Genomic DNA, 26,669 nt, shown 5'->3' with positions numbered 1-26,669 from the left:
CCCCTTAACCAAGCCTTGCTAGGACCAGACATTGAGTGAGAAACAGACTCTGGATCGCAACAAGTCCAAGCTTGGACTCCTCAGGATAATTGCTCGTCTGTTGCGCAACGAGATGTGTAGTACGCGGTGATACGCAAAACGGCATGTGGGATATTGATGAACTGCCGATTGACAAGATATCCCTGGGCTTGTTTTATAACGGCCCTCGTTACCATGCCTCGATTCTTGCAACAGAACTTTCACATACCGAAAGGCCCAGTAATTTGCGGCCGCCCACGGGACGTCATGACGGCCGCTGCTCTTGAACGGGATCCTGAGTCCTGCGGCCTTTCATGGAGTTTATGCCCATTCCCTTGAGGTCACTGACGTTTGTTGAGTGTTGTTTGTTGTTTCTTTTGAGGTCCATGTTTCATATTCGATATTTTTAGAATGATCTCATGTTGTAGCAACTTTTGATCTTGAAACAATTATAACCCAGCGAAGCGTATAAGTCACCAAACCTGAGGCAATGTCTCAGCGTCGTTTCAATAGCCATCACATCTTGGATCGTTAAGTCGAAAGTCGTCCGTTCTTGCTAAAGATGGTTCTATAAGCCTTTCATTCGTTTGAGTATCTGTGTGCGTCACCTCGGAAGCTTGAGATGCTCGCAATTGCTTAAGCGTAGCAGCTCGTTAGGTGGAATATGATGGGAGAGATGCATGATTGCTTTTATGTTCTTGCCTTCTGCAGCAAATGATTACATGTAGAATTTTATAAGACACGACTGCTTAAGTAATGCGGCATCGTTGGTGAAGAACACTCGGATATGTGCGAAGGCCTTTCAGTATTGTATGTCTATTGCCCATTATCTTGATGAATATCGGTTCTAGGTCACTATCAGCAGCAGGAACAGTCAATTGAGTATCCCAATCATCGTTAGGAAAGCACTACTGTCGATACCATCACTGTCCATCAATTCGTTGTTGATGAATTCGCTGATTGACTGCAGTCGAAGCTACCCTATATCAATGTAACAAGCCATCTGGAAGTGGCTGTGCAAAGCCGCAATCAGAGCCTTATCAGTTCCGCCGAAATCATCCGTCGCCGTTCGTTGCGTCACTCGCCCACTTCTCCAGCCTGTCTTTCGTGGCGCCCCGCATTCAACCATCCCATCGCAAGCCAAGTCAAGGTTCCGATTCTAGGCCTTCGGCGTTTCCATGCCTGCTTCACCTAAAGTTTAACACTCACATGACATTTACAACCTCTTCCAACTCTACTACTCAACCGTAAAAAAAACCCCTTCCTCTCAGGTCTTATCCTCCACGGCAAACATCATCAACCACCCACACACAATGGCGAACCGTCAGATGGCCCGCGACATGCAAGTCGAGTTCCAGGCTCGTTTCCAAGCCAAGCAGGCTCGCCGCGAGGCCCAGAAGGCAGCCAAGCAGGACCCTATCCTGAAGAAGCAGATCCAGGACCTTCTCAAGAAGGGCGAGACGCAGAAGGCTTACCAGAAGGCCAAGATGCTGCTGTCGAAGCAGGCGCTTGCCCAGCAGATGGATCAGATGGCTGATATGGCCGAATTGTCTGCTGCGCAGATTCAGGCCAACAACTCGATGAACCGCATGACACAGATGATGGCCCAGTCATCACGAACTATGAACGTGGCCCAGAAGAACACCAACCCCGAAAAGGTGAGCACTTTTGTTATCCATATAATATCGACCGACACTAACAGCAGCCTAGACCCTCGTTACTCTTGAACAGTTCAAGCAGCAAAACGAAGAATACGCCATGTCCAACGGCATCTACCAGGACGCCATCACCCAGTCTACCTCTACCCAAGTCGGCGAGGATGCTGTCCACGAACTTCTCGGCAAGCTTGCCGACGACGCTGGCCTTGAGCTCAGCAAGGAACTCAACCAGGCGACACCTTCTAACGCCGAGCCTCAGCAGACTAACGAGCCTACCGCCGAGGAGGAAGATAAGCTCCAGCAGAGGCTGCGAGCCCTGCGCGCATAGTTTTGCCTTCCACAAGAGAACTTGCTGGGTTTGGGACATTTGAATGTCCGTAATTTTATGCGATAGGGCGGCATGACAGATACATCACGATCAACTTTCGGAGAGGTGCGTTTTCTTGGTTAAGGCTTGGCGTTGGGGCTTTGGTGGCGACATAAATTCATCTTCATCTCCAACTTCGAGAATGAACGCAATTTTTCTTTATTCTTTATCAACATCATACATTAGACATGACACTCGCTCTGCCTTTTCTCTTATATGCTCGTGACGTACAAATGCCAGATACTCCAAACCATGCTGGGCTTACATGTAGAGACTTGCCACTGCCGTGATATCCCTCTTGATCATTTCCTGTGCCTGTTGCATCTTCTGATATAGTTCGGGATCACCCACAATTCTCGCTGCATTCTTCACCTCGCGACATGTCTCATCTAATCGTGTAATTGTTCGTACAATCGTTCCCTCAAGGACATCGGTCAAGCCGGTGATGTTCTTGAAGCTCATACCTCGAGCCCACTCGTAGACCACTTCCATGATACCGAATCGTGGCCGAGAAACAAAGTCATTTGAATCATCGGCAGACTGAATGACTTGTAGTCGGGTTTGCACATCGTTCACCTTCTCAGAGATGGCAACAATCTTCTCCTTTCCTCGCTCGAGGTTGCCAGTCAGGGATGGTTCTATGTCGGTCTTTTCTTGGAACACAAACGCCGAAAGGAGAGCGGCAATTTCGGCGGGTTCGTAATCGGCGAGGACGTTGTCAAGAATGAGCTCAGTCAGAACCAGTTCATCACCGGAGTGAATCTCGCAGGCGACCTTGCCCTTGAGCTGGATCCGGGTGGCATCATCGATGAAGCCAAGCTCCTTAAGCACTTGAACTCGTTGTTCGTAATCAGGTAGAAGTTGAAGGTTCTGATCAGACAATGACTGCTTAAGCTGAGAGATATGATCCTTGATGAGCCACTCATCGTGACACATAGCGAACTGTCCTTATGGTTAGTACTGCGATGTTTCAAGGAAATCGGGGTGAACTTACGTGCTTCAAGAATTCTGGGCACTTCTCAGCGGGCGAGTTCGATATCGTCTTCACCAATTCAACTCTCTTCTCCACAATTTCCTGTAGCTGCAGTTGCTTGATTCGAGAGAGATCGAGTTCCTCCCATCTATCATCCCACGAACCACAAAGCTCTTGAAGTTTGTCTTTCGCCTGTTGATAGCCATCTCCGCCCTGGAAGATCTCAGGAATAATGCCCTTGGTCACCCATCTTGTGAGACACTCCACGTCACTCAAAGGAACATGGAGAGTCTTGGTTTGCACTCGCTTCTTACTCTTGGGAAGTTCGTGGAGGTACTTGCGGAAAGCAGGTATAAAAGGAAGCTGATCGGTAGCATCTCGTCGATCTCGAAGTGACTTGATGGCGCATACGTGCAGTGTTGGATCCTCCGTCGTTCCTTTATTACTAATTCCGTCTGCGAGGAGGATGCCGATGGAGCGAATACCGTCCCAGTTAAAGACGACAAGTCGGTGCTGAGAGAACATTCTACGTCCAATAGGGATAGACAGCAAGCCCTTGTACAGCTCAAATGTGAGTCTCTTGAAGTCCTGGGAAGCTTGGTGGCATTCGTCCATCGAAACGTCACAGATCTCGCAGGAGTCTCTCTTGACCTTAGCCAAATCTGCTTGCGCTAGCTTCACGTCCTTCTCATGTTCGGGGAGCAGTTGTTGAGTAGCGTGTTCGGAGAAACTGCGCTTGATCATCTCCTCGATCTTTAAGGCCTCCACTCGGAGGAGATTCAGAATCATGTTGTATGTCAGTCGGAACTGTGACCGCAACTTAGACGGCTCTCCCAGAATCATGTTTCGGAGATCTGCAACAGGAGGAGCATCGTCCAAGCCTCCTGGTGGCACAATGATGACTGAACCAACGGTATCCAGACCACGACGACCAGCACGACCGGCCATCTGAGTATACTCTCCTGGTAACAAATTTCGGAACGAATGCCCATCATGCTTGCGGTACCCAGAGAAGACTACTGTTCGTGTGGGAAGGTTAAGACCCATAGCAAATGTTTCTGTAGCGAACAGTACCTTGACCAATGTCTGGGCGAACAAGATCTCAACCAGCTCCTTGACAATGGGCAACAGTCCACCATGATGAACAGCAATACCTCGACTTAGAAGTTCTCTCAGCCTGATAATCTGTGGAAGCTGTCGGTCGTCAGGCTTTAATCGTGCAACTGACTTTTCGATGATCATGTGAATATGGCTCTTCTCAGCAGCAGTGCAGAAGTCTTGATTACTGAGCGCATCTGCGTTCTCCTCGCATCGCTTCTTCGAGAAGACGAAGATACAAGCTGGTAGAAGAGTTGACTTCTTGAGATACTGGACAAGATGAACCCACAGGTTCTTGTCTTGTGCCACAGATGTGAAACCTCCAGCGCGGCCTCCACGACCCATGTGACCAGGGGCATGGCTCGCTCGTGGTGGCCCGCCACGACCACGTTGTTGATTGCCTCCTCTCTGCTGTTGGCCTCCTCCACGTCCACCACGCTGGGGACCACCTCGTTGGGTACCACCACGTTGATTGCCCCGGGGGTTACCTCCACGAGTGGCAACAGTAGTCTCTGCAGGCTTCAGCTTATCCTTTCCTTGGATAGCAAAGTGTGCGTCCTTCCAGCCCTTTTCGATGAACTTCTTCTCCGAGTCCACGATCTTGTGGATGTTCTTTCCTGCCCAGAGATAATGTTCCAAGGGAACGGGTCGCTTCGGTGTCGAAATAACGTAGATGTCTTTCTGCTTCGTTCGTCCAACCCACGATGCAAACTCCTTAGTGTTTGGAACTGTGGCAGACAGTAGGATGAGAGACACATGTTCAGGCAGCATGATAATGACCTCTTCCCAGACAACACCTCGCTCGAAATCGTTGACGTAGTGGACTTCGTCAAAGATAACGAATTCGACATCGCGGATTAAATCAGCGCCTCTGTACAGCATACTTCGAAGAATTTCCGTTGTCATGATGAGGCAACTAGCTTCGGGATTGATCTGAACATCACCAGTAAGGATACCCACCTCGTCAAAGGTTTGCCGAAAGTCGCGGAACTTCTGGTTACTCAGTGCCTTGATTGGCGATGTGTAAATGGCCTTCGTCATATGCTTAGCAGCCAGGGCAATGGCGTACTCTGCTACAACAGTCTTGCCAGCTGAAGTATGTGCTGCAACAAACACTGAATCGCCGTTCTCCAGGTGGTACACTGCTTCCTTCTGGAAAGTGTCGAGTTCGAAGGGCCACTCTCTAGCCATGTCAGGTACGAGTTCTCTGAAGTTGGACATATCATGGTTGATGTCGACCATATGCGCCCATTCGCGACCAGCCTTGCGAGCACTCGAGGCTGCAAGAACTCCATGGGGTTCTAGGGCGGGGAACTCAACAGGCAGAATGTCGTCGATATCATCACCATCCTCAGCAGTTTCGTCGGGAGTTGCATCGGGCGTAGTCGCATCTGTTGAAGCTGCATTACCACCTTCTTCGACCTTGGCATCTTCTGGATCTTCTTCGAGCACCTCCTTGACAGCGTTGGCATCTTCTTGGCTGATACTTGTCTTTTTCTTGGTGAAGTCGATACCTCTGCTCATTCCAGGAGCCTTTTCCAGTAATCCACCCTCGGAACCAAGCTGAATCACTCGTTCAAGCTTGTTTCCTGAACCACTGGTCTCTGTAGGACCTCCTGTAGCACCTGTGTGGACTTGATCCTCAAATGCCGCCGTTGCTTCAATGCCCTCTAGACCTCCAGGAGCGAAGGGAAAGAAACCTGCGGCGCCTCTCACGAAGTCAGCACGGTTGGCAGGCTTTCGAGACAGACTTGTCGAGTTTTTGGCCGTGGCACTGTTTGCGGGGACAGTGACGTTCTTGTAGCCTGTAACACGGCCTTCAAGTCCATGACGCTGGAATCTGGTGAGAGTTCGAGTATGCGGCGGCGCAACCTTGTAAAGCGAAGTGTAGTCTGCCTCATAATCCCATCGCTGCTGAAGTCGGTTGAGCCAGTCTGGTGAGAACTCAGCTGAGGGTGAGAGGAGGAGCTCCTCTAGGTGTCGCTTGAGCTCTTCTGGATCTTGAGTTGCAGGTTGGCGTTGACCAGTCTCTTCTGGCCCTCTTTCAAGGAGAGCGTCGATACCAGCCATGCCTATTGATTTTCAGCCAGTTTATAGGCAAGACTGTGAGGTTGAATTCGATATGGTAAAATGAATATTGAAGTGATGAAAGCTCCAAGAAAACTGCCCCACCATTGACGTTGGTGATTCTGACATTCATGGTGGGACACACTCATAAGAGCTTAACTTACAGCTCCACATTGGTTACCCTGCACCTACGAAAACTGTCTGGGCATCGATCTGAGTATTCATGGAGAAGGCTTCAGAGAGCAAAAAGGATTTAGATAACTTTGTTACAAACTTAGAAAGAATTCAGATCAGATATGCTAACCCTTGGGATAATGTTACAAATTCTTGTCTTCTCCGCTTGGGAGTGTCTTCGGGGGGCGATGACTTGTGAACAGGGCCTAGTTGGAAACTTCTTTAGTGGAACATGATCCCTACAGCTGTTGGGTTAGTGAAAGGTCTTGGATCATCATGACTAGACCCCAAGATTCTCCTGGCCACTAAGCAATGACATGGCAAACTACAAACACAGGTCACAGTGAGGGGGCACAAATGTGAATTGGTAGATCATTAATAAGACGGATGCTATGCCCTGACTATCATGGCACACGCGGTAAAATTACATTTCCCTTCCCTTCCGCACGTCTATCAAAAAAGTGTCCATCAAATACGCCAATTGGACCAGATTCTCATCCGCATCGCAATTCATATGCCACGATGGGTAGCATGAAGCAAACTCTGTCATACACGCGATACGTAGGCATGGCGTCGACCTGACATGCTCGAGCAGGTAAACTATATTTCTCTCTCATCCCTCGTTTCTCATTTTTACAGACGGAGAACCTTGGCAGCGTAGTCCTCGATCAGCTTCTCGGTGGGGAAGGACATCTCCTCGAGCTTCTGGGCGTAAGGGGTAGGGACCTCAGCACCGGTGACACGGGCAGCAGGGGCATCGAGGTAGTCAAAGCCGTACTCCATTGTCAAGGCAAGGATCTCAGATCCGACACCGAAGGCAGGGTAGCCAGACTCGACGGACAGGAGACGGCCGGTCTTCTTGACGGACTGGATGATGGTCTCAACATCGAGAGGCTTGACGGATCGCAGGTTGATAACCTCAGCCTCGACACCGTACTTCTTCTTGAGGTTCTCGGCGGCAACAAGAGACTGGCCAACAGTGCGGCCGAGGGAGACAATGGTCAGGTCCTTGCCGGATCGCTCAATCTTGGCCTTACCGAAGGGAATGACGAAGTCGTCCTTCTGGGCAGCCTCGGACATGGGGAAGCTCTGTCCGTACATCAACTCGTTCTCGAGAACAACGACGGGGTTGGGGTCGCGGATGGCGGCCTTCAGGAGACCCTTGGCATCCTCGGAGTTCCAGGGAGAGACGACCTTGAGACCGGGGATGCTGCCGTACCAAGCGGAGTAGTCCTGGGAGTGCTGGGCTCCGACACCAGCAGCGAAGCCGTTGGGACCACGGAAGGTGATGTTGCAAGGCTGGATACCACCAGACATGTATAGGGTCTTGGCAGCAGAGTTGATGATCTGATCGATGGCCTGCATGGCGAAGTTGAAGGTCATGAACTCACACTAGATTGGTGAAGCACAGTGGTTAGAGTCTCGAGCAATCACAATGCGGAAGCTGAGGTACTTACGACGGGGTGAAGACCACTGAGGGCAGCACCAACAGCGAGACCACAGAAACCAGACTCAGTAATGGGTGTATCGATGACACGCTTCTCACCGAAGCGGTCGAGAAGACCCTTGGTCACCTTGTAGGCACCGTTGTACTGAGCAACCTCCTCACCGAGAATGAAGACCTTCTCGTTCTGCTCAAGCTCCTCAGCGAGGGCCTCGTTGAGCGCATCTCGGACAGTGACCTCCTTGACACCAGAGCTCTGGGCATCGGCGTAGGATCGGGTCTGGGCGGAACCAAAGACAACAGGTCGAGCAAGAGCAACGCGAGCGGCGGCAGACTGGGCGAACGAGGGGACAGCGGGAGCGCGAAGAGCCCGGGTCGAAGCAGCTATGCGAGCTGCGGGTCGGAGAATGCGAGACATGATGTGCGGCGGTTTGTTGAACAAGTCAATTGACCGAGGAGTCGGAGAGGACGAGGTCGGAGGGTCGACGGGGAAGAGAGAACAGAACTTGAAAGACAAGAAGCTGCAGTGGACAGGCTTCTCTTAATTCCCTGGTCGTCGACTTTGACGTGGGAATTGAAAATGGTGATGAACTGAAGTTGGTGTTGAGAGATGGAACAGGTCGGGTTGAGAGAGGGAATTTCACCGAACAACGCTTTCGCTGGCCAGCTACCAGTTTTTTTTTGGGGCCAGTCGGTACGTATCGTGCCGGAACTGCGAGGTACTTGAGCCCTCACCAATTTATGGTGACTAATGGCGTACCCGCTCTCCAAAGCCCCCGAGTGAGCCTCCGTTAGCTCGGGGCAGCTTTATCCCTCTCTTGCTCCCCGCCTACAGCAACTCTGATGAGACCCCTGCCACTCACTGCAGCACTGTTTTCGCAGGGTAGCCTCTAGCGCTGAGGCACCTATCACAGCTCAGAACTGAACCCTCCGACCCATTTCAAAAGTCTGTTGGGGGATCCAGGGGCGCATTGGGGGACCATTTATCTCCACCAAAAAACATAAAAACTGAGTGCTTTATCTGCTTGGCTTCGAGGAGCAAGAAAACATCGGACCTTGATACAGGGTGTCATAATAAGTTCAGTAAAGGATTCCCTAAATCTATACCAAGTTACCCAAGTCCTTTTTGTCATTCTAGAATCAAGATCCTAAGTTTTTCCTCACCTAGGTAGCTTGGATACAGTCAGATGATGGTGCCGGAGGAACAAGAAACCGCCAAGAGATCACCTCAGTACTAAATGTTGATATGATTCAATTAATGTTGTATCATGGCCAATCAGGCTATCATTGACAAGAAATTTGAAATTGTATGGTATGTATATTACAATTATAAGCCAGTATTGTCCCCAAACTCCTCTGCCTTCTGGATCCTCTATATCTTGAGGCCGGCCACTTCATATATGTATGCATCATCAGCCAGCATGATTTGAATGCCCTTTTTGATCTTCATAAGATATTTTTGTTTTGGAATCTTGTTGTCATAAGCCTGTTGCTTTACGCAGAAGGCTTGCGAGCCACCATGAGATACATGGGGGTGAAGAGGTGATCCCGACCACCGGCGACCAAGCAGTCGGCAGCGAGAGCCAGACTGTCAGCAGTCTTCTTGGTTCCAGCAGGAGCAAGCTTGAATGTCTCAAGAAGACCTGCCAGACCGTGGGCAATGGTTCGTCCCCAGGTGGTCATGCGTACGATGGTGAAGATGTCACCAACGGACTGAATGTAGCGGAGCTCACCGGCGAGGGGCCAGTACCAGGGGAGAGCATCAGGGCGCATGGCAAGATCCTCGTGGTGAAGCATCTCGAAACCAGAGTCCTTGATGGCGTCAAGACCCTCAGAGACCTTGCACATGTTGGAGATACCATCGCCCTGCTCGATACCCAATCGAATCTCACGGTGGCGGAGGTTATCGTTGTCGTACTCGTCGGTCATGAGCCACTCGTACACACCGAAGACACCACCGGGCTTGAGAACTCGGAAGATCTCGCTGTAGATGCCCTTGAGAGTAGGGGCGTGGCAAGTAGCCTCAATAGCGTAAACGGCATCGAAGCTGTTGTCAGGGAAAGACATTTGCTAAAAGGGGTATTAGCTGGGGGTCGGGACCCGAGGATGCTGGGTAGTACGAACCATAAAGTCACCCTTGACAAACTTGAGCTGGTCTGACAGACCCTCCTTGAAAGCGTAGTGGGTAGCACGCTCAATCTGGTAGTCGTTGTTGTTCAGACCGGTGATGTGGGCGCCAGTGAACTTGGCGATCTCGCGGGCGGGACCACCAACACCGCAACCGACGTCGAGAACCTTCATGCCCTCCTTGATGCCAATCTGGTGAGCAAGGTAGTGCTCATGGCGGGCAATGGCCTGGTAAAAGGGCTCGCCCTGGGAGAATCGGCAGAAGTGGAAAGACTGGCCCCAGCCATACTCGTAGAGATCGGTAGCAAGGTTGTAGTAGCTGCGAACCCAAAGTCAGTCGACAGTCCAAAAAGAGACATTCTAAGACATGGACCAAAAGGCCACGGAGAAACAGAGACAGGAATCAGATCACTTACTGTCGAGTCAAAGTGGCGTATTCGGCAGTACGGGCCTGACCGCTATGTTAGTTCCTCCTATTTGTTGATGGCGGGGCATATCAAGGGATCATACAGCTCGCTCCTCAGGAGTCTCGTCCTCAGCGCGCTTATCGTCCCAGTGCTTGAAGTACTCGTCGACAGCAGCCTGCTTAGCAGAACCACCCTTTCGGAACATGGCAGCAACACCACCTCGGGCCTGGGCAGAGGTGCCGTGCATGGCCCTGTTGAAGTCGGCATCGCGCTGGTGATCCTCGCGCTCGAGGTTGGAGGCGGTAGATGAGGCAACCATGTTGAATATGGTGTAAAGTGTTGAAAGGTGAAGTTTAAGGTTGGAAGAGAATCGAAGTCAATGCAAAGAAGAGAAGGACAGCAGGCGAATTAAAGATCGATTGAAAAGTAGAAATCTAAAGGGAGTGGGTTGGTTTTAATGGCTGAAGGTTACGCAGAGGGACTATGGAGTACCTGTCGCAACAAACAAATTTCAGGGCCCTCCCCTGAACTGCACAAGCCATCCCACTCTGGGCATCCAATCTCAATTGCGAATTGAGAAGTAACAGTACGCTAAACTTGAACTGCATTAGTTCCCCTGTCTATCGCTTGGGGGTCTAGGGGGCCCGGGTTCACGGTCTAGGCGACCCGATAGTTTACGACCCGAAGTAATTTACGGATTCTAAGTTAACTTCCATGACTTTGGTCTTCATGTGAAAGACAAGGACTTGAACAAGTTGTTGATTTCTTTGGAAAAGCTTTGATTTGCTATTGCATCAATTGATCAAATTATCCTTGTAATTATACCTCCTTTCGCCACAATTCGGAATTGTATGGCGGTGAGAACGCTGCAGCTAATTGATGGATGCTAGGAAGAGGTATCCGGAGGCTCAATTTGCGAGAAATGATACGAATACGAAAGCGTCTACGAGAACATTGTCTCTTACATCAAGATAACAATGCAAGCCATGACAACCAACTAAAAACAATTGAGTGTATTCCGTAGGCTGTAGCCGGACAGCTTCCGTCATGATGATAGCTAGTCCATCATATTACCTGCAATGCTGCATCATGTTTTGGACTTCTCCAACTTTTGAATTGCCAAATAGAGAATTTTCGTTTTCGTATCGAACCAATCATGTCCACCTCATATCATGAGAAGCCCCCAGATCTACTAACAGCATCTAACTTCTCCAGAACTTTCAAGTAAGAAAATGACGGGAAATAGATCTTATGACGAAGCTATCAGATTATCGATCTGTCTCGTGCAAATCCTCCAAAATGAATGATCCAGTCACGATTGGGCACTTACATCTGTCCGAGATGACCGGGAAATGTTATTACCGTGGCTTATCGATAAGACCGTAACCACTCTGCCCAATAACGGCCAACTCCGGTTTTAGGTTTGGAGTCTGAGGCCATATTTTGTATTACATAAGGTGACGGATGACTGAATTTCCGCGCCTCAACTCCAAAAGTCATCACAGTCAACTAGAAGCTTTTCTCTGCGCAAAATCATTACTTTCTATCTATTCACGATGCCGCCTCAGATCAAGCAGGATCTCAACCGATCAGGATGGGAGACCACCGACTTTCCCTCCGTCTGCGAGACGTGTCTACCTGATAATCCTTATGTCAAGATGCTTAAAGAAGATTATGGTGCCGAATGCAAATTGGTAAGTCTTTCGCGTCGTTTTGCTCCGCATTTTCGCATACATACAATGCTAACATATATCTGGATAGTGTACCAGACCTTTCACCGTATTCGCCTGGAGCGGTACTCGCGCCAACGGTCGTAAGAAGCGAACAAACATTTGCTTGACTTGCGCGCGACTCAAGAACTGTTGCCAATGCTGCATGCTCGATCTTTCCTTCGGCCTCCCCATCGTCGTTCGCGATGCCGCTCTCAAGATGGTCGCGCCCGGCCCGCAGTCAGATATCAACCGAGAATACTTTGCGCAAAACAATGAGCAGCTCATCGAGGAGGGAAAGGTTGGACAGGAGGAATACGAAAAGACGGACGAGAAGGCGCGCGAACTGCTACGAAGACTCGCCAACAGCAAGCCTTACTTTCGTAAAGGAAGGACTATCGAGGAGGGAGAGAGCTCCAAGGGTGGAAACGCAGCTGTAGGCGCTGGTCTTGGAGGACCTGGACCAATTCGAACCCGAGACACAAAGGCTGCTGCCGCCGCGGGAGCTAGAACTGGTGGTAAAGGTCGTCAGGTCTTCCCCAGTGCTGCTCAGCTCCCTCCTAACCCACGCGACTGGGCTCCTCCCGCCGACAAGAATATCATGTCACTTTTCGTGACCGGCATCGAGGATGATCTCCCAGAGTACAAGCTTCGCGACTTCTTCAAGGTCCACGGCAAGATCAAGAGCTTGGTCTGCTCACACATGTCGCACTGCGCATTTGTCAACTACGAAACTCGAGAGGCTGCTGAGAGGGCTGCTGAAGTTTGTCAGGGTCGCGCCGTCATTGCAGGATGCCCTCTAAGGGTTCGATGGGGACAACCGAAGGCTATCGGTACTATGGACAAGGACGAGAGGACGCAGATGTTGCGAGATGCTAGACAGCGCCAGGGAGGATCTCAAGGCCAGCGATCGATCGAGGGTGGTAGTAGTTCGGCCAACCGCCAGGCTCTGCCGGCTCCTGTGGCAGCACCCCCAGGAGCTTCCGACACACCTGCTTACGCCGCTCTTACCGGAGAGTAAATGAAGTAACGACTTGTTTTATGTTCATCATAAGGTAGAATAGCATGCCTTTTGGAGTTTGGCGTCGGGAAAAGGACATCATGGATAGGATGGTCTTCATTAGCGAAAAGGACAATTGATCATGGTGGTTGCAGATTACGTGAGAAACAGGAATAGATGGGAAGCAAAGAACTATTCTAGAGTGATGATCATTTTGGTGCATTTCATTCCTGGAGGGTATCATGACAGTCAGATAATGTTACAAATTGTACAATGGGACTAATAGGTAGTCTCCTCTCATTTTTTACCACCACCGCCGCAGCAGCCACCTCCAACTGTGCCTTTACCAGCCGTCTTGATGGACTCGTTATCGCCTCGCTCAATGTCTTCGTGTATTCTCAGCTCTGTAAATGCTATTAGCTTCCGTCTTCGCCTTCTACCAACCATTCTGAACTCACTGAAGGTGTCCTTGCCCTCCTCTGTCCTTTGACCCTGAACAACGTTCTGACGAAGGACCTTTGCTACCTCTTCGGCATGCTTAATCGCTGCAGAAGCATCAGCAGCATCAGCCGAGGCTTTTTGGCGGAACTCGTTGCGGATCTGAAGCTGAGCGGCAGAGAGGATAGGGGCATCGCCTGCATTGAATCAGACAGTCAGCAAAGCCCATTGGACCAATTCCGAACATCAATCGGCTGCATTCGAAGTTCTGTTCCGGAATGGTTTCGTACCTTGGAAAGCGATTCGCGCCGCGCGCATAAGGTGTCGGTAAGCATTGAGAGCGGGAGCTGGAGCGGTGGCCATTTTGAAAACTGACAATTCCAAAGAATGAAAAGTCTTCGAACTGAAAGGTAGGGCTGGCGCAATATGAGATCGTGAGTATCGTGCTGGGGCTGTCGTGATCGAGTTGAAACGGCTTGGAGATCGAAAGTAAAAAAAGTCCAGTTCAAGTTCAACTGGATTGGATGGTTTCAATGGCCGGGCGGTTCAGCGGATCCGGACACATGAAAACGCTATTGTAGAGCATTGTAGAGCATCCTCCCACTGTAACTGCCCGATCGTCCACTGGAACTTTTACCCCGCCAATGATTTCAGTCCATCCATGGTGGGGGAACTCGATTAAGTGCGCCATTGAAAAAAAATTATTACAGCCAAAAAAACGGCTGGATTTTTTCTCCCTCTCTCCATCACCAACAAATCCACACATCACATAATGGCTTCCGTGGCTACTGTGACCATCCCCCTTCCCGCCCTTCCCAGCGGCTGGGCTGCCGACAAGGACTTCAAGGCCATCGGCAAGCTCACTGAGGCTACTCAGCGAACCATCGAGCCCGTTGGACCTCACTTCCTCGCCCACGCTCGCCGTGCCCGCCACAAGCGCACTTTCTCTGAGGATGACCGCATCCAGGCTCAGGAGAGCACCAAGAACGTTGAGGAAGGCGACGCCAGCGATGAGAGCGAGCCTGAGGATCCTATGATGCTCCAGCGTGAGGCCAAGGACTGGAAGGTATGTATTTACAACGATTCGAGACAATATTCCATACTAACAAGCGTAATCTAGACCCAGGACCACTACAAGATTCTCGGCCTCTCCAAGTACCGATGGAAGGCTACTGAGGACCAGATCAAGAAGGCTCACCGCAAGAAGGTCCTCAAGCACCACCCCGATAAGAAGGCCGCCCAGGGCCGTACCGAGGACGATCAGTTCTTCAAGTGTATCCAGAAGGCCACCGACGTCCTTCTTGACCCCATCAAGCGTCGCCAGTTCGACTCCGTCGATGAGGAGGCTGATGTCGAGCCCCCTACCAAGAAGCAACTCCAGAAGACCGACTACTACAAGGCATGGAGCAAGGTCTTCAAGTCTGAGGCTCGCTTCTCCAAGACACACCCCGTCCCCTCATTCGGCAGTGCCGACGCCACCAAGGAGCAGGTCGAGGAGTTCTACAACTTTTGGTACAACTTCGACAGCTGGAGAACCTTCGAGTACCTCGACGAGGATGTCCCCGATGACAACGAGAACCGTGATCAGAAGCGACACCAGGAGCGCAAGAACACCAACGCTCGCAAGAAGAAGAAGGCTGACGACAACGCCCGTCTCCGCAAGCTGCTAGATGACGCTTCTGCCGGCGATGAGCGCATCAAGCGATTCCGACAGGAGGCCAACGCCGCCAAGAACAAGAAGCGTTTCGAGCGCGAGGCTGCTGAGAAGAAGGCCAAGGAGGATGCTGAGGCCGCCAAGCTCGCCGAGGAGAAGGCTCGCCAGGAGGCCGAGGCTGCTGCCAAGGCTGAACGTGAGTCCTCCAAGAAGGCGAAGGAGGCTGCCAAGAACGCCGTCAAGAAGAACAAGCGTGTCCTCAAGGGTTCCGTCAAGGACGCCAACTACTTCGCTGCCGGCGAGCCCACGCCCGCTGACATCGACTCCGTTCTCGGCGATGTCGAGACCATCCAGGGCAAGATCGACCCCGATGAGATTGCTGCTCTTGCTGGTAAGCTCAACGGTCTCAAGGTTGCCGATGAGATCAAGGCTGTCTGGGCCGGCGAGACCAAGCGACTCGTCGAGGCTGGTAAGCTCAAGGAGGGAGATGTTAAGGTCTTGGCTTAAGCGATGCGAGCGTGTTACGTGGTTAGTAAAAGTGCATGTTGAGTTATTATGATGGGTCCTAGACAAAAGTAGATACGACGATATGTTTTCTAGATCAGAATAGAACGAGCTAGACTTTGTTCAGGCTTCGTTTTGATCCCATTATCTCGTCTTCAACTTTGCAAATGTGACATGGGCGAGTGACACTCTTCTTGTCATGATGCTGTATCTGTCTGGCCTTGGAGTCGTTGTCCCAGTTGTCCAAGATACAAGATGAAAGGGAAGAGTTACATAGGCCATGCCAGGCTTATGTCAATTTCAACTGCTGAAATGTGAAGATTGGAGGTCTATTTGCATACAGCTTTTGTGCCCGCTCTATATTACAAAGTAGTGATGATAAATGTGTACAAAGAGTAGAAAGATTCGTCGTCCTGATCCTGGACTCAACCGTGAGTACATGAGTAGAGAACCCCAAACCAGAAACATCGCAAGATCCAAGTCCCGTTTGGCCCTGATATCCTAAGGGCAACTCCCTCGAACGCCGGTTCCGTCTAATGCTTATGCCTCCCTATCCAAAGACTGACCCAACACCATCTCATAGTAAAAACCCCTCTTCGCAACAAGCTCCTCGTGTCGTCCCCTCTCAACAATCTTTCCACCTGCAAAGACACAGATGACATCGGCGTCTCGAATTGTGCTCAGTCGATGAGCCACAGCAACTGTTGTCCTTCCCTCGGCTGCTCGATCCAAGGCTTCTTTGACGACCTTCTCACTCTCTGTATCGAGAGCACTGGTGGCTTCGTCGAGTAGAAGAAGACGTGGCTTGCGGATAAGAGCTCGAGCGATGGCAATACGTTGACGTTGACCTCCTGAGAGTGAAAGACCTTGATTTCCGCAGGGTGTAGTAAGACCTTCAGGAAGGGATGAAACGAACTCATAGACGTTGGCTTGTTTACAAGCCTCGATGATCTCGTCGTCAGAGGGAACGCCTTCTTCGATGCCGAGGGAGATGTTGTCTCTGATAGAACCCTGATACAAGACTGGCTCTTGCTGAACAAGAGCAATGTCCCTTCTGTGTAGGCGCCTGTCCTTCATCTTGATATCCTGTCCGTCCGCAAGTAACATACCCGAAGTTGGGTCATAGAAACGCTCAAGAAGCGCTATCATGGTCGATTTACCACATCCTGATGCACCAACCAGTGCAATCATCTTGCCGGATTCGATGCTGATGTCGACCCCTTTGAGAACCTGCAACTTAGGTCGACGGGGGTAAGCGAAGGTGATCTCCTTGCAAGACACATCAATACCCTTCTCAGATGACTTCTCACTTCCCAACGCTCCTGGTCCATTTTCTGAGTTATCATGAAGGGCCTTTTGACGACGCTGCTGGAAAATGTAGTTGATGGCAGTTCGTGCTTTGGTGATACTCGTGGTGTATTGGAAGAGCATGGCTGATGTTTCTCCGGAGAAAACGACGGCGATGAAGATGACGTAGAACTGATCTGTGGTGTACTCGCCAAAGGAGACAAGGCGACCGCCGTACCTGTTACTTGTTAGTGTTGCCTTTCGGCTTCAGACTCCAGCTGAACTTACCAGAAACCCAGCGCCATCGCCAGGAAAGACGCTGACTGACTGAAAGAGTAGAACAGCATCTTCCAGCCTAGGCCAGCAATTGCCTCCCTAGCAAGTCCTTCAAGGGCGCTGTTGTATCTCTCAATGACAGCCCGTTCCAGAGCCAGTGAAGACACAGTCCTGATTCCCAACACAGCTTCAGAAGCCAAGCTGCTACTCTTCGCAAACCGTCCAGCAGTATCATCGTCAAACTTGTACTCAAGACGGATTCGAACATATCCTGAGCCAACAAGGACGGGCAGAGCACAAAGTGTCAGTACAAGACCTAGCTTCCAGCCGTAGGCAATGGCGAGAATGGAACTAGACAGAACGGTGACGATGTTGATCATGATGAGTGATAGGTTCATGGATAGAAGTTCCTGGAGACTGGTAGGCTCGGCAGCCAATCGAGAAACGAGAGCGCCAGTTCCGCGGTTGGGATCGTCGAAGAAGACCATGTCTTGTCGAAGGGTGTTGTCGAATAGCTCGCCACGGTATGCAGTCATAACATGCTGAGAAGTGTTAGTCTTGTATGCCTCAATGAAGTAAAGACACTTACCTGGCCGATCTCATTGCAAACCCAGCCAGCAACAGCGTAGATGACAAAGTTGGCGAGGGCAACGACGAAGAACATGAGTGAGAAGAAATTGGCCTCGCTGACGTCTATGGTCTCGAAAGCCTTCATTGTCTTGGAGAAGAGGATGGCCAATGCTGGGTAAGTGCCGCCTAGTTCTTGTAAGTTTACCCCTTTTCTACAGTCGTTTGTGGTGAGACTTACCTCCCAATAATGAGATGATGACCAGAATGAATCCAGAGAACCACAACGACCGTTGTTCCTTGATAACAAGCCAAAGGCCCTTCAGAAGCCCGTAGTTGATTCCATCGTCCTGCGAGATATCGGCTGTAGCATGCTGAGAAGCACGAGACAAGACAGGGTCAAGACCAGAAACTGGCTCCTCCTTGTCCGTCTCACTATCCTCATCTTCTGTTGAAGCACTTCCCTTTCCAAGATCCTGCAAGCGAACAAGGCGCGAGTATGTGCCACCACGTTCAATCAGAGAGTCGTGAGAACCCTGCTCGATAGTTTCACCCTTGGCCATAACAATGATGTTATCAGCATCTCGAATCGTAGACAGCCTGTGAGCGATGACGATCATGGTTCGACCCTTGGCGACGTTGTTGAGAGCTTGTTGCACAATCTTTTCGGCGTTAGGGTCAAGAGCACTGGTAGCTTCGTCGAGCATGAGGACTTTGGGGTTGGAGATGATGCTGCGAGCAATGACTACACGTTGCTTCTGTCCACCGGATAAAGAGGCGCCTCGCTCGCCGATCCAAGTATCATAGCCCTGAAAAGTAGTTAGTCAAAGTATCCTAAGGGGGAAAGGAGAGACTTACATTTGGCAATGCTTCGATGAAGTCGTGGGCATAAGCCGATTTACAGGCATCAACAACCATGCGTTTCTTTTCTTCTTCTGAAAGGTCCACCATAGAGGTACCCGTCAAACCATCGACAACGTTTTGATAGATAGTGCCGCTGAATAGGGTCGGTTCCTGGTAAGGAGGTCAGTATCACTGTGGCTTACGATCCAGATCAATCCTTGTACGTACCTGCTGGACCATTCTAATGTTTGTTCGTAGCCATTGCAAGTTCAAGCTCTCCACAGGACGTCCATCGAGCGTGATAGAACCAGCACTCGGCATATACCATCGCTCCAAGAGTCCAAAGATAGTGCTTTTGCCTGATCCGCTGGCTCCAACCAAAGCAGTCGTTTGATCGGCGGGAATGTCGAGGTTGAGTGAGTGGAGAATTTCGACGTTGGCTCGCGATGGGTACGCAAAGCGAACGCCACGGAACTGGATATCGCCCTTGAAGTCGGGGATGGTATCTCCTTCCTGCGACAAAGCGTCGATTTGAGACTTGCGATCAATCATCTCAAACATCTCTTGCGCAGCTGCAGTCGCTTTGGATATGGCGATTGTCTGAGGTGCGATTTGAGTGAGAGCCGTAGCAGCAACGAGAACTGCAAAGATGACACTAGAGTACTCATGTTAGCTAATCCATCGGGGTATGAGCACATATAGAAGTCTCACGTAACAACTGTACCAGGTTGGGTGATCTCACCCTCAGAGTACATCCTCATACCCTGCCAAAAAGCCAATCCATAACCCGCAAAGATACAAAAGAACTCAGTTGGGAACAGAACCATGTAAACCCAAGACTTCTTATGACCAATCCTCCTGGCCTCCTCAAGGGTGTTGGTGAATCTCTTGGACAGCTTGGGGAACGCCCAGAAAGCATGAGCCGTTCGAATAGTCGAGAAAGCCTCCTCTGCCAAGGAGCTCGATCGCGAGTAGACGTCAAACATGGCATATTCATAGCCAGTATCGATAGCGACACAGATAATCGTGACAACGAGGTTGACGGGAATGATGGCAAGGACAATGAGTGTCAATTTCCATTGCACTGCGAATGCGACGACAAAGGCTGAGACAAAGGTTGACAGAGCCGCGATGGTAATACCAAACTTTTCGGAGATTCCCTGGTTGATAAGATTTCCATTTGTTGTGATTTGCCCAGGAATTGACGATGATGGAGAGTCGAAGAAGGCGACTTCTTGACGGAGGGTACTTCGTACAAAGTCGACACGCAGTGCTTTTGTAGTATTGATAGCAGCAATAGAGACGAGAATCTAACCCCCTTAGCATCATCTCTATTTGAACATATTGCGTGTAAGTGACTTACCGTCCAAAGATATGTCAAAGCAAACTTTGCGATAAAGAGATAGATAAAGTACAAGCTAACAATGGTCAGTGTCTGAATGCAAACAGTGGCTGGTAAACATACCTGTACTTGCTGACTTCACTTCGATACCCAGCAGGCGACAAGACTCCAGTTGCAAAATCAGTGAACGCGTTGATGAATTTTCCGAAAACAAGGTCCATCAGGGGTAATATCGTTCCAGCGGCGATCATGGCCACGAACGCGATGCTATTGAGGATCCATCCTAAGCGATCGTTGTAAGTGAAGACGCGCTGCAGATGCTGTTAGTAGAGGCTCACAAATGTCGCGACTGTGATACTTTCCAGGTAGTACTTGAAGCTCGTATCCTTTTTTTCTTCTTCCTTTGTGTCACCCTTTTCGTCTCCGTTCTGTTCAATAGTAACAGCCATGTCCTGATTATTCGACACAGCAGAACCAGACTGTGAATCGCCAGTCGGTATCGTATCTTTCTCTTTAGCTTCAGCCATATTGAGTTGACCGAGATCTGCAGTTTGTTGAAGTCAAAATAAACTGCAGACAGAGGTCGCTTTAAAGAATGAAGCTCGCTCTTGGCGTTGACGTCTGGACGCAGCCCGCAAACCCCGGGGTCATTACGAACTGACCAATTAGCTTATACAGCCACAAGATCGACGGGGCTTGACCTGTAAGACCTAGTTTTGGAAGGTGTCCCAGAAGGGCTCATTACCCGGGGTAATTATTGAGCCGCCTGCTTAATCTTTGACAACCCGAGAGTCCTGTCCTAGATTTCGTATCCCTCGTTTAAAGGCCTACATAAGGTAAGGTACCTTAAGTTACAGACACAGAGTACACTGTAACCTCAGTCATACATGAACAAACTCAGTGACAATTGGTTAAAACTCAATAGAGCATCAATGCTACCATATCATTGGTTGTTATTTCTAGTTAGTCCCTGTTTCTCCAATTGTTACTCTGTAACTACCCACGACAAGGTCATTAATGTCTTGTTAGCGACAAAACAGCCACACTCAATGCTGACCAGATCCGGAACGCGCGCCACATTGCTACTCTAATCTGTACACGCCAAAGCCACAGTCCGGCGCCCTCAACTGCCGCCAATCGGTCCCCGCGGCTCCCGCTTCTACTCTCCTTCACCCTTTCACATCCTCGATACTTACCGGAATACACACGTTGTCATCTTATCTGAGAGCCTAATCGCTTTCTCCGATTACCAGAACAAAAAAACTTATCACTTTATTGATCTTGAGCTTGGTGCTGCAGCCTTAATTCCTTGGCTGCAAGTGAATACCCAAAAGGAGGTTGCCGCATCGCATATCTCTACCTATTATCAAACAACTCAATATGGATCCTGGGCAAGCAAATAACGGACCCGCGGCTTCCGATGACTCTGCTCGGAGAGCGGTAAGTACCTGTTATCCGATTTAGCCAATTCCAGTGTTGGCATTATTCAGATTATGGGCCTGCCCTGCTTGCGTATCACGTATCGCTTACACGGCATCCCCAAAGCGATCAACCGCGAAAATGGTGTGCCGTGCTGCCAGAATGGCTTTGTTAGCTGCATCGGCCCGCTGCGAGTTTCACCCTTCAACCATATCTTGTGTTATGTAACGATCCTTTTTGCATGTCAGGGCTGACAAGAACTCTTGCGAACACAGTGTGATCAGTGTCGTACGAGAAAGGTGAGCATCACCCATGAATGCCTCCAGAAACACCCCATAATCAGGACGTTTCTGTATACAAAGGCTGTCCAACATAGATGATGGTATTAATAACACCTGCATGATATAGATCCGATGCGATAAAGACTGGCCATGCTCCAACTGCCGTACGGCCAAGCGCTCCTGTACATCCACAGGCGTTGGTCAGAGACCCAAAGAGCCCCGGCAGAGAGTTCTCATCTCATCCCAATAGTTCGTGACCCCAGACGCTGTATCTGCACATGGTGCCGCTTTGTTCCCTCCATGCAGCTTCGCCGATAGCCGTTCACCAACCAGATAAGGCAGTTCATCCACTAACCGCTGGCATGCGTGCCTCGTAGTGAACGAAAGATCGACCAAATTGAGGTCCGCTTGGGCAATATAGAAAGCCTCCTCCGGGATCTCTCCCAACGCCCCGTCTCCACTCCAGGAAGTAACATTCATTTTCCTGTCACCCCTGCAGGCTTCCCGGGTCTCGATCCAGCCTCTGCATCAACAGCGGCCTTTGACAGTTCCGATGAGGAGTCTGTTCTGGGTGGTGATTCGGTCATTGCCCAGCAAACCACCCTTGCTAGCGAGCTTCTCGAGCATGCCGTCGAGCGCACCTCATTGAACGATATCAGTCCCAAGATGTGGGAAGCTCTCGCAAACTTGAGACAGTTGGCCGAGCTTCAGAGTCGGCAGTCCATCAGCCATGGTCCCCGTTTTCCACTCCAGCAGCCCATCCCAAAGGGAGGCTTGGGCCAACTGCCAATGCCTCCTATGGATATTGTCGTAAACCTGCTCAAGAGAGTTAGAGGTAGCAGTGACCACATCAACTTTGCAACCATTCGCTGACTTTTGTCTAGCTTCTCCGCCAGGTCTCTTCACGTTTGTCTGCTACTTCATTGGAATAAACGACTTTTCCAACCTTTGTCGAATGGTCTACTTTCCCACAGAGGACTTTAGTGATTCCACCTTCATCATCGTCAACGTTGGTCTCTATTACTTGTTTCTCGAACAGCACCACTTAACCGTTGACAACAAACCTCTGAAGGATGAGTTTGCATCACACCTTTACACAAGTCGCGTCAACCTGGAAACAGCGCTGGCAAACATGTCTCTCTTCATGTCGACCAAGATAGAAACAGTCCAGGCTCTCCTCATGGGTGTAAGCACAAGTCAGTTCGGCGAGGCAAATGCTGTGCACTAACAAAAGCATTAGACATTATACACCATCGACGTCTGCAGACCATCTGTGGCTTGGCATCTCAATTGTGCCGCCGCCCAAATCTGCCAGACTGCTGGTTTCCACCGCAGGGATCTCTCAACGCGCAACCCCGAGGATACTGACATCAAGGCGATCCTTTTCTGGTACACGTATACCACGGACAAAGCACTAGCACTTCGACTAGGCCGAGCCCCTGCAATCCAGGATTGGGAAATCACCATTCCACGTACTTTCGGCTTCGATGGCATCTTGAGTCTTGAAACTAAAGCTGTGGCGGGTACGTGGCTTAATGCTGCAACGTTGCAGGGTCAGGTTTATGAGCAACTGTAAGTGTTATCGTCTGCATCTATGTTCCCGAGTCCTCGAAGCTAACGAAGCTAGGTTCTGTCCGGCAGCATTAAGCCAACCACCAGCTGTCCTCGCCGAACGAGCCCGTCTGCTGGCAGCTGAGTGCCGTCGTGTCGAGGCAGAGTCATTTCAGAGCCGAGAAATGGCTATCTCATCACTTGAGAAAATTGGTGCTTCCCCTCTCGTCGATGTCCACCTGAAGGGTGACGAAGTGCAGTTGCTGTCAACCATGACTCTCATTTACAGAGCAGTTCCAGCTCCTGAAGGGTCGCCCACAAGGTTCTGTCAAGACTGTATAGACACTGCACGAAAGGCTTGTCACGCACATTTCGCGTGCATGGATTTGGTGCGGAAAGACCCCCACGCGAGAGCCATATATGTCCATTGGTAGGTTCATCGTCGCAGTTCCCTGGATTCTGAGTGAATCTAACAATGTTTTAGGAACCTGGTGCTGACTCCCTTTGCTCCCTTCTTTGTTCTGTTCGGATATGTCATCGAGACATCTTCTCAAAATGATCTCCAACTGTTGAAGCAGTTCAGTGCGTCCATTGAGGAGACCAGTGATGCGTCCGAGACAATGCAAAAACTGTCGCGACTATGCAATATCATGAGCAACGTCGCGGCCCTGTATGTCGAAGCCAAGTCTCAACAAGTGGAAGACCAGGCAATGGTGCCGATCAATGACGAATTCGACGTGTATTTGAGCCAGCTCGGACTCATACCTGTTGTAGACTCGTCCATGGGCAATGCAGGTGATCCAAATGCAGAGTTTGGTGAGAACGCCCAAGTCAACCAAATGGCAGACTGGATGTCTGGAAGTCGAAATTTGCTGGGATTGTTGGAACAGGATATATCGCAGATCGGAGGTGTACAGTGGCCACCCATGTAGAATAGAATGATAGATAGGACCCGGATAGATACTCGCAAATAGAATTTTGGTTTGATGTTCATAAATTAAGATGAGTCCGATGCAGCTCAGTCTGTGGGGAACCGAGGGTCATAGACTTCATAGCCCTCGTCTTCAGTGTCACTTTCTGGTGACAGATTCTTCTGGAGGCCTGGATTGACTGGTGCTGATTCGAGTGTACTAGCCGGATTGGGTTTCTCAGTCGTCGTTGCTGAAGGTCCACTACCCTCAACCTTGGTGAAAGCACTCTTGAAGCCACTCTTCTTGAAGCCGCCTTTCTTGAAACCTCCTCCGCCGGTGGCAGTCCCTTGGCCAGGGAGCTTGATGCTGATGAGACCGTCGGCTTTGGCCTCGGCCTTGCGCGCACGAGAGCCCGCGGTGGGGTCACGAACCATGGCCTTCATGTCTTTGAGGCGCTGCTTGTGACTGTGATCATAGCTGCTGAGATGGGCTTCATAGTCATTCATGCGTGAGTAGCCTTTGGAGCAGAGCTGGCAGTAGAAAGACTTTTGAGCTTCACGTGCCGAAGCAGTCTGCGCCGAGGGAAGGGTCAGGTGTCGCTGATGACGCGTTAGTCAAGGAATGGGCACCAGTATGTTCTGGTCTTACTGGAGGCATCTTTTTTCTGTATCTTCGTTAGCACGGGAATTCAGTTGATCTCTGATAGCGTGGTGTTGATGAAAGTGCCGTGACTATTGTGAGCTGCTGATGTTTGATGAAGGAAGTTTGAGCAGTGACCACGATCCAGATAAGAGTGCGGGCACTAACTCAGTTTGGCTAGGGCCAAGAACCTCGACCCGCTACCAATCAAAACGTAGCATGTCTTGCTGACCGGGCTCCCAGAACCTCAACGTCATTTTCCCAGGGGGTTCTTCGACAGGGGGCTTCCAGAACCACCTGCCCCAGAGTCTTGAAAGCTTCCCCCGTTAATCCAGCACGTTGAGGCGCTAATCCCAACTGGAAAAACTTCCAGTCCCTTCCCTGTCACGAGCCCGCGCCGTCATCTCTTGTTTTCCGTCCCCCGCCAGATATTCTTTCTTTGTCCTTTGTTTTTCTAGTCATACATATCTTAAACGCGCTGGGCGTGGTATCATTATGGATTTCGACCAATCCCCAGATCGTCGAGCCTCACAGGCGAGCTTCTTGTCTTTACAGCAACTTGACCCTTCCCCGATCGATTCTCCGCCAGCAGATCCGTCTATTGGCCGTCGTGACCTCGGGCCACCGCTGAGAGGAAGCGATGATGGATATGAGATGATTGATGCCGATGATATGGAGAGGAGCTCAGCATCTATCAAGGCGCCCTCTACCGGTGCCCCCGGGCTGAGCGCAAATACAAACTTCACAAATGGAGCTACAGGCCCAGGCCCAATCTTCTATCGTGAGTATCTAGTCTAATGCGTCTACGTGTTTCGACGGCACAGGTAACTCATAATTCATCAGTCATGCGAATCCAGAAGTTCTCAAGCTACGCAATGGGTCTATTCACCTCCCTCCATCTCGCCAACGTATCCCTCATCCCCGCTGTTACTCGCTCTGTCCCTGGCTCCGAGACGTACCTCCTCATGACTCGTGAAATCTACCAGACCTCCCTTGCGGAACCAATTCTCGTCGCTCTCCCTTTCATTGCCCATATGGGATCAGGAATCGCTCTTCGACTGTTGCGGAGATCTCAGAACATGAAACGTTACGGTGCTGCGACCCCTGGGATGTACGCTCTCCATCGTTCAAGGACGGAACTCGAGGAGAAAAGAAGATCTTATTCGCCATGGCCACCGCTGAACTATATCTCGATATCCGGTTATGCTTTTTCCGTCTTCTTCGCCGCCCATGTCTTTGTCAATCGTGTTCTGCCTCTGCAAGTTGAGGGCGACAGCTCCAATATCGGTCTCGCCTACGTGGCACATGCTTTTGCTCGACACCCTATCACTTCTTGGGTTTCTTACGTTGGTCTCCTTGCTGCTGGTTGCGGGCATATGATCTGGGGCCAGGCCAAGTGGTTTGGTCTATCGCCTACGACGAAATACATCTGGGGCACAAGCACTGCACCTGCAGAGAAGAGGGCCAGGAAGCAAAGGAGAAGGAGATGGCTCGCTCTCCACGGAGCTTCAGTCGCTTTTGCTGCTCTTTGGGCAGTTGGAGGCCTAGGCGTTGTTGCGAGGGGAGGTCTCATGGATGGCTGGATTGGAAAGGTGTATGATGATATCTTCGCAGCGGTGGGGTTGTGAGGGCATGATCGATCTAGCATCATTGGAGTTTGGGTTCGTTTACATGGGAGATGTTGAACTCCTCTCTTTACACGCATTATGGAAATACCCTACGTCTATACGTTGGAGAATGAAGTAGATACGCATAAATCATCAGGAAACTATGCCAATATGATAATCCACCATACTATTAGTATGCCCATTGTGAAGTTGGTGCTTTTCATAAGAATGGATGTTCCACCACTGTGCGATGGCTTTTGCTTGTGAATCGCGAAAAGCTCAGCTGCGTATTTGAATCACCACAAGCA

The 26,669-nt window shown here is 50.4% G+C and overlaps 11 protein-coding genes across 17 annotated transcripts; 5 read left to right on the top strand and 6 right to left on the bottom strand.

Moving 5' to 3' along the window:
• Window positions 1-1,101: 1,101 nt before the first annotated feature.
• FVEG_13088 (hypothetical protein) lies at window positions 1,102-2,312 on the top strand. The gene is made up of 2 exons (XM_018902471.1): window positions 1,102-1,676; window positions 1,729-2,312. The coding sequence occupies exons 1-2, from the start codon at window positions 1,332-1,334 to the stop codon at window positions 2,002-2,004; spliced, it is 621 nt and encodes a 206-aa protein (XP_018761211.1). The 5' UTR covers window positions 1,102-1,331; the 3' UTR covers window positions 2,005-2,312.
• FVEG_13089 (hypothetical protein) lies at window positions 2,101-6,283 on the bottom strand. 2 transcript variants are annotated; one of them, XM_018902473.1, is made up of 3 exons: window positions 5,629-6,283; window positions 3,038-5,569; window positions 2,101-2,985 (listed from the first exon to the last, which is right to left on the bottom strand). In XM_018902473.1, the coding sequence occupies exons 2-3, from the start codon at window positions 5,354-5,356 to the stop codon at window positions 2,305-2,307; spliced, it is 3,000 nt and encodes a 999-aa protein (XP_018761213.1). In that variant the 5' UTR covers window positions 5,357-5,569; window positions 5,629-6,283; the 3' UTR covers window positions 2,101-2,304. The 2 variants fall into 2 exon arrangements, with proteins under 2 accessions (XP_018761213.1, XP_018761212.1); XM_018902472.1 differs by having other exon boundaries at window positions 3,038-6,283.
• Window positions 6,284-6,694: 411 nt separating this feature from the next.
• Window positions 6,695-8,559, bottom strand: FVEG_13090 (pyruvate dehydrogenase E1 component subunit beta). The gene is made up of 2 exons (XM_018902474.1): window positions 7,813-8,559; window positions 6,695-7,747 (listed from the first exon to the last, which is right to left on the bottom strand). Exons 1-2 carry the CDS (start codon window positions 8,215-8,217, stop codon window positions 6,989-6,991), a joined length of 1,164 nt encoding a protein of 387 aa, XP_018761214.1. The 5' UTR covers window positions 8,218-8,559; the 3' UTR covers window positions 6,695-6,988.
• A 463-nt stretch (window positions 8,560-9,022) lies between these two features.
• On the bottom strand, window positions 9,023-10,869 carry FVEG_13091 (sterol 24-C-methyltransferase). The gene is made up of 4 exons (XM_018902475.1): window positions 10,437-10,869; window positions 10,343-10,377; window positions 9,924-10,245; window positions 9,023-9,869 (listed from the first exon to the last, which is right to left on the bottom strand). The coding sequence occupies exons 1-4, from the start codon at window positions 10,650-10,652 to the stop codon at window positions 9,294-9,296; spliced, it is 1,149 nt and encodes a 382-aa protein (XP_018761215.1). The 5' UTR covers window positions 10,653-10,869; the 3' UTR covers window positions 9,023-9,293.
• Window positions 10,870-11,799: 930 nt separating this feature from the next.
• On the top strand, window positions 11,800-13,516 carry FVEG_13092 (hypothetical protein). The gene is made up of 2 exons (XM_018902476.1): window positions 11,800-12,027; window positions 12,095-13,516. The coding sequence occupies exons 1-2, from the start codon at window positions 11,890-11,892 to the stop codon at window positions 13,061-13,063; spliced, it is 1,107 nt and encodes a 368-aa protein (XP_018761216.1). The 5' UTR covers window positions 11,800-11,889; the 3' UTR covers window positions 13,064-13,516.
• FVEG_13093 (mitochondrial zinc maintenance protein 1, mitochondrial) lies at window positions 13,203-13,980 on the bottom strand. Its single transcript, XM_018902477.1, has 3 exons — window positions 13,771-13,980; window positions 13,501-13,677; window positions 13,203-13,446 (listed from the first exon to the last, which is right to left on the bottom strand). The coding sequence occupies exons 1-3, from the start codon at window positions 13,841-13,843 to the stop codon at window positions 13,340-13,342; spliced, it is 357 nt and encodes a 118-aa protein (XP_018761217.1). The 5' UTR covers window positions 13,844-13,980; the 3' UTR covers window positions 13,203-13,339.
• Window positions 13,981-14,192: 212 nt separating this feature from the next.
• Window positions 14,193-16,033, top strand: FVEG_13094 (DnaJ like subfamily C member 2). Its single transcript, XM_018902478.1, has 2 exons — window positions 14,193-14,546; window positions 14,601-16,033. The coding sequence occupies exons 1-2, from the start codon at window positions 14,253-14,255 to the stop codon at window positions 15,639-15,641; spliced, it is 1,335 nt and encodes a 444-aa protein (XP_018761218.1). The 5' UTR covers window positions 14,193-14,252; the 3' UTR covers window positions 15,642-16,033.
• On the bottom strand, window positions 15,944-20,480 carry FVEG_17444 (hypothetical protein; the record flags this gene model as incomplete). The annotated part of the gene is made up of 10 exons (XM_018906689.1): window positions 15,944-17,163; window positions 17,214-17,743; window positions 17,791-17,957; window positions 18,010-18,577; window positions 18,627-18,782; window positions 18,840-19,266; window positions 19,323-19,921; window positions 19,975-20,029; window positions 20,077-20,264; window positions 20,292-20,480. 10 exons carry the CDS (start codon window positions 20,478-20,480, stop codon window positions 16,179-16,181), a joined length of 3,864 nt encoding a protein of 1,287 aa, XP_018761219.1. The 3' UTR covers window positions 15,944-16,178.
• Window positions 20,481-20,855: 375 nt separating this feature from the next.
• Window positions 20,856-24,869, bottom strand: FVEG_13099 (hypothetical protein). 3 transcript variants are annotated; one of them, XM_018902480.1, is made up of 3 exons: window positions 24,764-24,857; window positions 22,883-24,714; window positions 20,892-22,830 (listed from the first exon to the last, which is right to left on the bottom strand). In XM_018902480.1, the coding sequence occupies exons 1-2, from the start codon at window positions 24,770-24,772 to the stop codon at window positions 24,223-24,225; spliced, it is 501 nt and encodes a 166-aa protein (XP_018761221.1). In that variant the 5' UTR covers window positions 24,773-24,857; the 3' UTR covers window positions 20,892-22,830; window positions 22,883-24,222. The 3 variants fall into 3 exon arrangements, with proteins under 3 accessions (XP_018761220.1, XP_018761221.1, XP_018761222.1); XM_018902481.1 differs by having other exon boundaries at window positions 20,892-22,827; XM_018902479.1 differs by having other exon boundaries at window positions 20,856-24,714; window positions 24,764-24,869.
• FVEG_17445 (hypothetical protein) lies at window positions 21,106-24,207 on the top strand. Of its 4 annotated transcripts, XM_018906690.1 has the most exons (8): window positions 21,106-21,393; window positions 21,648-21,671; window positions 21,781-21,902; window positions 22,031-22,488; window positions 22,538-22,839; window positions 22,894-23,225; window positions 23,281-23,634; window positions 23,689-24,207. In XM_018906690.1, exons 1-8 carry the CDS (start codon window positions 21,334-21,336, stop codon window positions 24,134-24,136), a joined length of 2,100 nt encoding a protein of 699 aa, XP_018761223.1. In that variant the 5' UTR covers window positions 21,106-21,333; the 3' UTR covers window positions 24,137-24,207. The 4 variants fall into 4 exon arrangements, with proteins under 4 accessions (XP_018761223.1, XP_018761225.1, XP_018761224.1 ...); XM_018906692.1 differs by having other exon boundaries at window positions 21,781-22,488; XM_018906693.1 differs by lacking the exon at window positions 21,106-21,393 and having other exon boundaries at window positions 21,477-21,671.
• Window positions 24,870-25,099: 230 nt separating the features above from the next.
• On the top strand, window positions 25,100-26,576 carry FVEG_17446 (hypothetical protein). Its single transcript, XM_018906694.1, has 2 exons — window positions 25,100-25,535; window positions 25,598-26,576. The coding sequence occupies exons 1-2, from the start codon at window positions 25,250-25,252 to the stop codon at window positions 26,380-26,382; spliced, it is 1,071 nt and encodes a 356-aa protein (XP_018761227.1). The 5' UTR covers window positions 25,100-25,249; the 3' UTR covers window positions 26,383-26,576.
• The last annotated feature ends 93 nt before the right edge of the window (window positions 26,577-26,669 follow it).

Source organism: Fusarium verticillioides, chromosome 6 (genome assembly GCF_000149555.1).
Source record: "Fusarium verticillioides 7600 chromosome 6, whole genome shotgun sequence".
In the NCBI taxonomy this organism is placed as follows: Eukaryota; Fungi; Ascomycota; class Sordariomycetes; order Hypocreales; family Nectriaceae; genus Fusarium; species Fusarium verticillioides.
The sequence above is the reverse complement of the archived record's forward strand: the minus strand, read 5'-3'. Positions and strand labels throughout refer to the sequence as shown.